This window comes from Mobula birostris, chromosome 3 (assembly GCF_030028105.1).
Source record: "Mobula birostris isolate sMobBir1 chromosome 3, sMobBir1.hap1, whole genome shotgun sequence".
In the NCBI taxonomy this organism is placed as follows: domain Eukaryota; kingdom Metazoa; phylum Chordata; class Chondrichthyes; order Myliobatiformes; family Myliobatidae; genus Mobula; species Mobula birostris.
Genome location: NC_092372.1, coordinates 217,653,378 through 217,666,253, shown reverse-complemented (window position 1 = coordinate 217,666,253; position 12,876 = coordinate 217,653,378). Strand labels below are relative to the sequence as shown.

General features: G+C 43.9%; 1 protein-coding gene across 1 annotated transcript in view; it reads right to left on the bottom strand.

The window, feature by feature from the left end:
* LOC140195567 (WD repeat-containing protein 48) overlaps positions 1-8,744 on the bottom strand; it is a 116,601-nt gene extending 107,857 nt beyond the window's left edge. The window contains exon 1 of the mRNA XM_072254131.1: positions 8,670-8,744. Within this exon, the coding sequence (XP_072110232.1) occupies positions 8,670-8,717 (48 nt within the window). The 5' untranslated portion in view covers positions 8,718-8,744. The remainder of the gene's footprint in view (positions 1-8,669) is intronic.
* Positions 8,745-12,876: the final 4,132 nt, after the last annotated feature.

Genomic DNA, 12,876 nt, shown 5'->3' with positions numbered 1-12,876 from the left:
AGTCACTGATGTAACGTCTGCAGCAGTCAACCAGCACAATAGAAACTGCTACATAATCAATACTAGATGCCAGATAATCTGTTAGTGCTACAGGGTGTTTTACATCCACCTAAAACATCAGATGCAACCTTGTGTAATCCAGCAATTCTGACATTCCTGTACCGAAACATTACCCTTAAGACTGAGACTTGAATTCTCAGTCACCTACCTCAGAAACAAACGTTCTAGCAATTGATACTGTAACCCAGAAGCTTTAAAGCTGGAGGATGGTGCAAGGTGATACATAGATTGTGTATCTCTCCTCGAAAACCACATCAAACTCTAAGTGACATGCTTTGTGGCAGGGATGGCCAACCCATGGTGCATGCGCCAGAAGTGGCGCATTGGATGATCAGAAGTGGCGTATTGCACCCCAGTGATAATAATAAAAAAGTAAGCCTACTCATGCAAAAAGTATTAACCAAAAACCGATTTGCAGAAAAAAAATCTATAACAGGAATTTAAGTAGCTTAGAGCTAGAAATGGGTTTTACTGAGAATATATCTAAAACTTAGCAATTATTTTTAGCGATTTTATTATTTTGTGCACATCTTTTGGTGAATGTTATCTTCTTTCACATTAATGTTTTCAATTTTTAAAAAAAAATGTTCAATGAGTCAAACTAGGAAAGAAGGACTTTTGTTCTCCCGCATTCCATAACTGTTCAACACACGTTTGATACTTGTTTGATCCTGAGGTGCCAGGCATCTGCACCAGCGATGCGTCGCAGGTTTTTGCCAGTCAGTTTACAATTGACACTCGCGCGCTACGGAGTTGTGCTTGTCCTTTGTGAACACTTGCAGTTTTGTACTTTTTCAAAAATTAAGTCTTGTTTTTACATTCAGTTACCCATCACAGTGCAAAAGAAAACGAGCAAAAGAAAAGCAGAAAGTGATAGTAAGCGTGAATTCAATGAACAGTGGGAAAATGAGTTCTTATTTGTAGCGGGTCCGTCAGGAAAACCGTTGTGCATTGTTTGTGAAAACACTTTCTCACATAATAGAAGACATGATCTTAATAGACACTATAAAACACAACATCAGACTGAAATAGAAGGAAAACTGAAGCTAGTGCTTGGGTCTGAGTTACGGAAAGAATATGTGATTAAGAAAAATGAAGAAATCAAAAGACAACAAAATATATTTGTCTCATTAAGGTAAGTAATGTTCATCTTGTTTCAAATCAATATATCATGTAAAAACGCTAAATATGTCTATATTAACATATGTTTACAAGAATTGAATGGGGTACAAGAGCTGTATGGCGCATCTGAACTCGTGCGTGAAAAAACTGACGCTTGGAATGTAAGAGGTTGGCCACTCCTGCTTTATGGCAAAGCAAAGACTTGGGATTAAGGTTTTCATCTCTAGGGGACCTGTGCTGGAATGCAGCAGAAAGTGAAAAGCTGCCAGAATGGCTCTAGTTGAAAGTAAATATTCAACAAAATTGCCAGCCTAGATTTACTACAATCTTTGACAAGCTGTTTTAATCAAATTACCATGAATAGAACACTGTGATGTATCATCAGCCAGCAGAAATTTTAGACCTTCCTCTGGGTCAGGGGTTCCCAACCTTTTTTATGCCATGGTCCCCGACCGTTAACCGAGGGTCTGTGAACCCCAGCTCTAGGCTTATCCTCCCAACAGAACCATGCATTATTGAGAAAACAATGTTGCTGTTTACGCTTTCATTTTTCAATATACACTATGGCCAGTTTATTAGGTATACCCGCACGTTAATGCAAATATCTAATCAGCCAATCATGTGGCAGCAACCCAGTGCAAAAAAGTACGCAGATATGGGACGATTGCTGGTGTCAAAGAGGGTGGTTTGAGTACTTCAGAAACTGCCGATCTCCTGGGATTTTCACGCTCAACAATCTCTAGAGCTTACAGAGAATGGTGCGAAAAACAACAAAAAACATCCAGCGAGTGTCAATTTTATGGGTGAAAATGTCTTGTTAATGAGAGGTCAAAGGAGAAAGGCCAGACTGGTTTAAACTCACAGGAAGGCGACAGTAACTCAAATGACCTTGCATCACAGTGGTGTGCAGAAGGGCATTGCATAGCACATCAAATCTTGATGTGGACAAGCTGCAGCAGCAAAAGACCACTCCAGTGCCCAATAAGGTGGCCACTGAGTATATTTTCTCAAGGTGCTGTGGATGAAGAGGAACCTGTGGTCGTACTTGGATTTCCAGAATGCCTGTTATAAAGTTTGGCATGAAATATTATTGTACAAGAATGAAGATCATGGCATAGGACCTATGAACAGGGTAGATAAAAGAATGACTCACTAACAAGAAACAGAGTGGAAAATGGGTCCTTTTTTGTTCGGCAAAATTTAACAAGATTTCACGTCACAGGGACTGGTTTTGGAGCCTCAACTTACTGCAAAGTGTGTGAATTGGACTGAGGGCATGTTTGTCAAATTTGCTGACAGTACAAAACAGGTTGGAAACCAAAGCAAAGGAAAAAGATGAGGCTATGAAAGGTAGATTGAACAAATGGAGCATATGTGGCACAATACAAAATTGTCCTTTGTCAGAAATAAGTAAAGTGGGATTTTCTCCAAATAGTGGAAAAGGACAGTACTCTGCAATGCCGAGGGAACTGGGTGTATTGTATTGGTTTCCTAATCTCAAGAACAATACAAATGTATTAGCAGTTCCTGTGAGTCTATTGAGGTTATTTACAGTGTTTGGTGCTCCTGGTGTGGACTCCTGCATATCAGTGAGACCCAACGTAGACTGGGAGACCGCTTCACCAAGCATCTCTGCTCCGTCTGCCAAAACAAGTTGTTGTTCCTACTGACCACCATTTTAATTCCACTTCCCATTTCCATTCCAATATGTTCATCCATGGCCTCCTCCATTGTTGTGATGAGGCCACTTAGGTTGGAGGAGCAACACTTTATATTCCGTTTGGGTAGCCTCCAATCTGATGGCATGAACATCGACTTCTCTAACTTCCGGTAATGCCCCCAAACAACCCCCCCCATCATCCCACCCCGCGCCCCCACATTTCCCATCCCTTTTTCCCTCTCTCAGTTCATCTCACCAATCAACTTCCCAGCTCTTTACTTCATCCCTCCCCCTCCTGGTTTCACCTATCACCTGGAGGTTCCCTCTACCCTCCCCCACCTTTTAAATCTACTCCTCAGCTTTTTTTCTCCAGCCCTGCCCAAAGGTTACAGCCCGAAACTTCGACTGTACTTTTTTTCCCATAGATGCTGCCTGGCCTGCTGAGTTCCTCCAGCATTTTCTGTGTGCAGCAGTTCAAAGCTCGTTTAGTAGGCTAACACCTGGAATGGCAGCTTTCTTTTGAGAAAACTTGGAATAAAACTTTGGTCAGACTACATTGCTATATCAATCTTCATCTGGGATGCACTTAGAATAGTGTTCTGTACAGTTACCCCATTATAGAAAGGATATAGAGCAGGGGCCTCCCAACCTGGGTCCATAGACCCCTTGGTTAATGGTAGAGGTCCATGGTATAAAAAAGGTTGGGAACCCCTGGTATAGAAGCTTCAGAGAGGGTGCAGCGATTCATCAGAATGCTGCCTTGATTAGAGAATATTAGCCAAAAGAAAGAAGCTGGACGGACTTGGATTGTTTTCTCTAGAGCACGAAGCTGAGGGGCGACCAGATAGAGGTTTGCAAAATTAGAGGTTTCAATAAGGTAACTAGTTAGGCTTTCTCCCAGGGTGAAATTATCAAATACAAGAACACAGCTTTAAAATGAAAGCAAAAAGCTCAAGGGAGATGCATGGGACAAACAAGAGAAAATCTGTAGATGCTGGAAACCCAAGCAACACACACAAAATGCTGGAGGAACTCAGCACACCAGGCAGCATCTATACAGAAGAGTACAGCTGATGTTTTAGGCTGAGACCCTTCAGCAGGACTGGAGATCTTTTTTTCTGTACTCTTTTCCATAGATGCTGCCTGGCCTGCTGAGTTCCTCCAGCATTTTGTGTGTGTTGCTTGCATGGGACAAGTTTTCCTTTATGTACAGAGAGTGGTAGGTGCTGAAATACACTCCAAGGGTGGTGGAGGAGGTGGACACAATAATGCTGTCTAGGGGGGATTTAGACAGACACATGAATATGAAGGAAATGGACAGATGTGGATCATGCACAGACAAATACAGTAGAACCAGTTTACATTTGGCATTACAGTCAGCACAGACATCATGAGCCAAAGTGCTGCACTGCTCTTAAAATATTAGGGTTTATGTCTGCTGGTGTTTAAAGTTCAAAGCAAAATTTATTATCAAAGTACATACATGTCACCATATCCAACCCTGAGATTTATTTTCTTATGGGCATACTCGAAAAGTCTATAGAATAATAACTATAACAGAATCAATGAAAGGCTGCCCAACTAGGGCGTTCAACCAGAGTGCAGCAGACAAACAACTGCAAATTCAAAAAGAAGAAATAATTACAATAAATAAATAAGCAAGAAATATTGAGAAATGAGATGAAGAATCCTTGAAAGTGAGTCCATTGGCTATGGGAACAGTTCAGTGATGGGGCAAGTGAAGTTATCCCCTTTGGTTCCAGAGCTTGATGGCTGAGGGGCAGTAACTGTTCCTGAACCTATCTGCTGTGAGTACCGAGGCTCTTGTACCTTCTTTCTGATGGGGCAGCAACAAGGGAGCATGTCCTGGGTGACGGGCGTCCCTGAAGATGGATGCTGCTTTCCTGCAACAGAGTTTCATGTAGATGTACTCAGTGGTTGGGCAGGCTTTACCGGTGATGGACTGGGCCGTATCCACTACTTTTCATAAGATTTTCTGTTCAAGGGCATTGGTGTTTCCATACCAGGCTGTGGTGCTGCCAGACATTATACTCTCCACTACACTTCTATAGAAGTTTGTCAAGGTCTTGGGTGTCATGCCAAATCTCAGAAAACTCCTGAGAAAGTAAAGGTGCTACTGTGCTTTCTCCATAACTGCTCTTGCTTAGAAGAAAGGGAGAGGATGATTGAAATACGCAAAATTTTGAGGAGTGTTGAGACGGCTGATGTGAAAAGATTTTCTTTATTGAGAGAATCTAGAGGTGAAGGAGAGAGGGTGGGCGAGGAATTACAACTTAGAAAAGAGGCTGCCACTGAATACAGAGATCTTTCTCCAATGATCATCACATCGTGATGGTACAGAAGCTTGTGATCCCCAGAGCAATGCTGCCTGGAGCTCAGCTCCTGGTAGGGTCACCCATGGCGGTAAGGTCAAGTGAGATGTTCCAGACAAACAGCGATCCAGTAAAGACTTCAACAGTGGAACTGGTGGAAGATGATGGCACATCACAACAGCAGTGATGGCAGAGGAAAGCTGCAGCTGTGAAGGGTCCCCAGTCCTCTTGTACTCCATGCCACTGGATCCTGACCCTGATTTGTGAAGGAACATGTGATAGCCACCCATCCATCAGCCTGCCCAGGTTAAACAGGCATTCTCCATGAAGGCAATAACTCCTTAGGACAGGGGTTCCAACCTGGGTTCCATGGTCCCCTTGGTTAATGGTGAAATGGTGTGACTTCACGGTCTTAGGAGAATATCATACTTGATTCAAGTGATCATGCTATGGAGATGAGACAAAATGGTTTCTCTTAGGCCAGGGGTTCCCAACCTTTTTATGCCATAGCCCCCCACCATTAACCGAGGAGTTAATGGTTGGGAACCCCTGTCTCAGAGGATCCTTAATTTTGGTGGAAGCACGCCATTGAATATGTTGAATGTAAAGACTCTTGATATGCAAATGGGTGGGGTGAAAGTTTGCCATCAGCAATGTGGGAATGTACATACAACCTGATATGGCAAAATCTTAATAAATGGCTTATTTGATTGTAAGTTCGATCGGCTGAATGACTTAATTCTGATCTCGTGTCTTATGGCAAATCTACAAAATGGTAGTACCAGCTTGTCACTATAGAAGCTAATAAAAACTAATTGCTCATCACAGCGAAATAAATAAAAATAAGGCTCTCCTGCTGGAGAAATGTACAATGATATTCAAATTCCCACGCATTGTTCACAAAGGCTCTGTGGGGATTAAAAGCAGTGATGCATCTTTGATTTCTTTTTCTTTTAAAGCTTTCAAGTTATTACTTGGACATGTGCAATATGCAGTGGTGGGCTTGTGAAACCTCCTTGCAAGATCAGCTCAAGCATGAAAACAAACAGTCTGAAGGAGGGTGTCGGGCTGAAATGTCAACCGTTTATTAATTTCCATAGATGCTGCTTGACCTGCTGAGTTCCACCAGCATTTGTGTGTGTTGCTCTGGATTTCCAGCATCTGCAGATTTTCTCGTGTTTATCGTCTGCACTACAGGTTCCAGATTTCAAATTTCATCCTTCTTGAAATGGGTCACAGCGAGCTTAGAAAAAGATGTGGTGTCTAGCCAAATAATTAGTACAGAATATCCTAACTAGGTGCTTCCCAGCTGTCTTTCACACATTCAGAATATTGTCACACTGGTTCCATTACTGAACCTAATTCTAAAATAACATGTGAAATGTGCTTAGTGGTTCCATGTAAATCGAGGACAGGATTCACTAGACTAAATTATATCAAGTCAAACCGATTTCCTGATTAAGCATACTGACTGTCAAATACAGCTACCAAATCTTAACCACACACATCAAAGATAGAGATGGCAAAAAGCATTGGCAATGTATGTGTGTATATTAATCCATTGTTCTTGTGTTAAATGCCTTGAAAAGTTCTCGAGATCAAACACATTAGAACAAAAGAGCGGTAGGCCATAATCAGTTTCACTATTTAATAAACTCATGGCTAGTTTGACCTGCCCTCGCCTCACTTTCCTGTGTATTCCTGACAACTCCCTTATGGTCCAAACATTTTCCTGCTGGATCCCTGAATTCATTCAAGGACTTGCAAGGTTCACTTGGGTACAGATTTTCAAAGATTCACAACCTTCTTCAAAGGTAAAGGGCTTCTCCATTGTAAATGTACAACACCTTATTCTGAAACTATATCCCTGATTCTAAATTCCAAGGGAAAACCTCCTCAGTTTCTAAACAGTTTATTCCATCAGAGTCAGATTTAATATCACTGGCAACACATACAAAATGCTGGAGGAACCCAGCAGGCCAGGCAGCATCTACGGAAGACAGTAAAGTCTTGGCCCAAAACGTCGACTATTTACTCTTTTTCATAGATGCTGCCTGGCCTGCTGAGTTCCTCCAGCATGTTGTGTGTGTTGCAGATTTTCTCTTGTTTTTAATATCACAAGCATATGTCGTGAAATTTGTTAACTAAGTGGCAGCAGTACAATGCAATACATGAAAAGATAGAAAAAATAAGTAAATTACAGCAAGTATATAGTTAAATTAAAGACAGATAATTTTAAAAAGTGAGGTAGAGTTCATGGGTTCAACGTCCATTTAGAACTACATGTTTTAATATGATCTCTTATTTTTCGGGACTGTTCAAGATTCATAATTATTTCATGTTATTTCCAGTACAGGAGAACAAAAGTATAAAGGAGAACAAAATAGTTACCACTGTGGATCCAATGTAGGATAAAAATATGCACAATACGATAAAGAACACTATAATAAAAAAAACATAAATACATAGGTTATATGTATGTCCATAAAGTGACACTAGGCACAGGAGTGTCTGTACATAAGGTGACTCTGTCAGGAAATGATAAAGTCGTGGTGTTTGGGGTATGGAGGAGTGGGTTAGTAGGTGGAGGTGTTGATTAGCCTTACTGTTTGGGGAAAGTGACTGTTTTTAAGGCCCGTGGTCCTGTCGTGGATGCTAGATTTTGGTGCAGCATAGCAGAAAAGTTCTTGGAGGTACAGTAATTCTAAATTCAGGGCTCTAGTAGTTCCCAGTGATGTGGACAGTACATTCAGGGATGGGTAAGAGATCAAAATTGGAGTAACATCAATATAGGAGATTGAAGAGGTTCAGGGTAACAAAGTGACTTAAAAACAAGGAGACTGTTAAAACAAAGAAAAGTAGTTAACTGGGAGTCATTATGATTATGATTAACGCATCCCCCGTCACTCCCCAGCAGCATTACATGTGTCTGCTCTCAACCGTCTGCAAACATGTCTACCATCATCCATACTATCTTAAATACAGATGTGAAGATCACTGCAAACGAGTGTGACCAATCACCATATTTTTCAAAGCTAGAATAAATGATGAGAAAATAACAGGAGTTAAAATAAGTAATGTATTCCCAACGGTAAGTCAGAAACGGGCTTGCTATCAGACCTCAAGCTAATGAAGCACTTTTGCAGTGTAGTCACTGTTTCAATGAGGGCAATCTTGGAGTAAACCGTAAATGTAATAACAAGATCAGTAACGGCCGTCTGAACCAGCAATAACAACCAGATTAATAATTGCTGCCTGAACTAGTGATAATAACCAGGTCAGTCTCAGCGGTATTAGACTAGAGGACAGATACTGGCTGGGTGACGGGGGATTCCTCCTGGACACGGCTCCAGTGCGGAGCCAGCCGTGACTGGGAATCCTCCTCCTTCACCGAGCACGAAAGGCCGGGGGCCCCGCACCTGCAGCGACTCCAGGCGCTGGGTTCAGACAAGCGTCGGCCCCGGCGGCGCCACGGACGGGTGACTGACCCTCACCTGGACTTTTCTTCGCGCCGCCGTGTTCTGCCGATGATGAGCCGCCATCTTGCATGTTGACAGCCTCTGCGGCACTTCCGATGACGACAGAGGAAGCGGCGGGGGAGGGCGAATGAGAATTTGGGCCAATCAGAGGAGGAGGAGGAACAGATGTGCAAACCAGATGTGCAGCCCCAACTCAGATGTGCCAGCTGTGGTCAGGATCACCCAAGCCGTGGTTCCACCAGCTGGACAGCCTAACAGATACTGCCACCTTACCTAGCTGATAACTTTGTTAGTCCTTTTCACTGTCTACAATACCATCTCTTTTACTACCATCCGCAGACTTACCAACCTCGCCTTATACTTTCACATCCAGATCCTTTATATCAATAACATACAACACAGGTCCCAGCCCTAACCATGCCACACCACTAGTCAAAGCAACACTCACAACATGCTGGAGGAACTCAGCAGGATGGGCAGCATCCGTGGAAACGATCAGTCAACGTTTCAGGCCGGAACCCTTCGTCAGAACAGAAGAGGGAGGGGGCAGAGGCCCTATAAAGAAGGGAGGGGATAGACCTTTCCTGCCTATCCCCTCCCCCACCCCTTTATCTTTCCCCTTACCAGTTTTTCACCCGGCACCTACCAGCCTTCTCCTTCCCACCCTCCTCCCACCATCTTTATAGGGCCACTGCCCTCTCCCTCTTCTGTCCTGACGAAGGGTTCCGGCCCAAAACGTTGACTGATCATTTCCACGGATGCTCCCCAACCTGCTAGGTTCCTCCAGCGTGTTGTGAGTGTTGCTTTGACCCCAGCCTCTGCAGAGTATTTTGTGTTTACCACGAGTCATAGGCCTCCAATCCGAGAAGCAACCTTTGGCCATTGCCATCTGCATCCTATCATTGAGCCAACTGGAAATCCAAGTGCCACACACAAAGTGCTGGAGGAACTCAGGAGGCCAGGCAGCATCTGTGGAAAAAGAGTAAACAGTTGATGTTTCAGGTAGACTGGACTGGAGGGAAAAAAGATGAGGTCAGAGTAAGAAGGTGTGGGGGAGGGGAGGAAGAAGTACAACGTAGTAAGTGATAGGTGAAACTGGGAAAGGGGGAGGGGTGAAGAGCTAGGAAAGAGATACAGGGCTGGAGAAGGGGGAATCTGATAGGAGAGGACAGAAGGCCATGGAAGAAAGAAAAGGGAGAGGAGCACTAGAGGGAGGTGATTGGCGGGTAAGGAGATAAGGTGAGAGATGGAAATGGGAGTGGGGAATGGTGAAGGGAGGGGGTTGCAATTACTGGAAGTTTGAGAAATCGATGTTCATGCCATCAGGTTGGAATCTACTCAGACAGAGTTAAGGTGTTGCTTCTCCAACCTGAGTGTGACCTCACTGAGGTAGTAGGGAAGGCCATGGACTGACAAGTCAGAGTGGGAAGTGGAATTGAAATGGGTGGCCATGGGGAGATCCCGCTTTTTTGGGAAGACAGAGTGTGGGTGCTTGGGAAAGCCATCTCCCAGTCTATGTTGGGTCTGACTGATATACAGGGGGCCACACTGGGAGCAGGCGATACAGTAGATGACAGCAAGAGCTTTACAGATAGAGTGTTGCCTCACCTGGAAGGACTGTTTGGGACCCTCAGTGGTAGGGAGGGAAGAGGCATAGGGGCAGTTATGGCTTCCTTCCTCCACCATCGACGTTGCCCTCACCCGCATCTCTTCCATTTCGTGCATGTCTGCCCTCGCACCATCCACCCACCACGCCAGCAATGATAGGGTTCCTTGTCCTCAACAACCACCCCACCAGCCTCCACGACCGGCATATAATTCTCCGAAACTTCCGCTATCTCCAACGGGATCCCACCACCAACCACGTCTTTCCTGCCCCACCCCCCCCAACTTTCTCCTGGCACTTTTCCTTGCAAGCAGAACAAGTGCCACTCATGCCCCTGCAACCTCCAGGGGCAGATGTTATGGTGACATTTAAGAGACATTTAGATAGACACATGAAGAGACAGGAAGTGGAGGGACGTGGACGATGTTCAGGCAAATGGGATTAGTTTGGATGGATATCATGGTTGGTACAAGCAGCATTGGTGAAAGGCCTTTTCCTGTGCTGTACGGTTTTATGTTCTGTTTTCTAACTTCTATACATGTGTGGTGGAGAGTACATTGACTGACTGCATCACAGCCTGGTATGGATACACCCTTGAATGGAAAATCCTACAAAAAGTAGTGGACACAGCCCAGTCCATCACAGGTAAAGCCCTCCCCACCATTGAGCATATCTACACAGATGGTTCTTGCAGGAAAGCAGCATCCATCATAAGGAACTCCCACCGCTCACGCCATGCTCTCTTCTCGCTGTTGCCATCAGGAAGAAGGTATAGCAGCCTTGGGACTCACACCACAATGTTCAGGAACCCCGAGAACAGGTCCCATTTCTGCAAAGAACCGAAGTCTTGTCTTTTCCATACTGCACCATCTGCCGCCTCTGGGCTATAAACGTGCAGGAGCAATGTGTGGTTAGGTGCCTTGCTCAAGGACACAACATGCTGCCTCAGCTGAGGTTCGAACTCACGACCTTCAGATCACTAGTCCAACGCCTTAACCACTTGGCCACGCACCAACAACCACCTGGCCACGCACCAATGCGCAAGTCAGCATGTAACTCCAGGTCTGGGTCTTCAAAAGAACCCTGAAAAGGAGAAATAGAGATACTAAAGATGGAAAAAGAGCTGTTTCCGAAGATGCCAGCAAAGGAGTCGCTGTTTAGCGCCATCTTGACTAAGCTCTGCCCTCCGACTCTAAGCCTGTTGTTCAAAGCTTCCTTGTCGACATCTGGTCTGCTCAGGTCATTAGATGTCTTCTTGAAGGGTCATGCTCTTCTATTGGTTAACTTTTTTCTATAGTTATAATTTCTTCATTTACCTGTGTTGTGCTTTCATTTGTTCAGTAGTGCGTAGGTGCTGAATAATGTTTCATTGATAAAAATATATCCTTAGAAGTTCTATGTGGCTAATAAACTCTTCTCGGGCTTCCTACCGGGTACAAGTATTGATTTTAACTGACGTTTCATTGACATACTCTGCCATCTTCATCAGGGATGATGCCTGGGCATGTCCGGTCTGGTGGTATTTATACCCCCGTCGTATATACCTCCTGATTGGTTGGTCCTCATCCAATCAGGTTTCTGCTGTCCCACCTTGTTTACAATCAAATTCCGGTTCTTACTTAGAATGAGACATTTGTCTTTGTTAAAATCCCTTTTCTCTAGTTTTATTTCAATGGCTTCTTTCACCAGGCTGTCCCAAAAGCCATTGGTGTGGCACAACAGCTTGTGCTGTCTATGTCAATTCTTTGGCCATTGTGAGTGCAGTGTTCTGCTACCACCAATTTCTCCAGGTAACCCAAACGGTTACACCTCCTGTGCTCCTTGATGTGAGTTTCCACTGTGCGCTCTGTCTGGCCGATATACAACGCTCTGTGTTCACAAGGAATCCTGTAAATGCTAGCGTCTTGAGTCTTTGACCTGTAGAAGCTCTGATTTGAGCTTCCTTACATGTTTGTGGATGGTATTAATTTCATATTTCTTAAGGATCCTGGCAATCCTTCCAGAAACTGTGGAAATACAGGGAAGACAGGCGGTAGCAACGGGTTCCTCCTTGTTGTTAGGTTTCCTGGTTTTTTGTCGGCCCTTTTAAGGGCCCGATTGATTTCCTTCACCTTGTAGCCATTCTGTAATTTTGAATCTTGAATCCAATGTGGATATTTACATTTGGATGCCTCATCTAAGTTACTACATAGCTCGGGCCATGTGTAGATCTCTGTGGTATTCCACTAATCACAGTTCCACTGCCTGGCGTCTTGAAAAATAACCTCATTTATACTAATCTCATTCTTGTCTGTCAGCCAATTTTCAATGCATGCAAGTATACTTCCCTCAATCCAATGTGTTTTGATCAAGGACACCAATATTTTATTCACAACTTTGAAAAACTACAGTGGTGTTGTCAATCATGATTTCCCTTTCATCAATCCATATTGCCCTTGTCCATTCCTATTGAGAATTTGTAAGTATTGGTTATCATATATTTCAAGTATCATGTTATCGTCTTTTTAACCTATCACGTTGCTACACTTTGGGAGGTCAAACTTGAACGCAGAGTAGAAGGTTAATGGCAGGATTCTTGGCAGTATGGATGACCAGAGCCATCTCAGGATCCACATC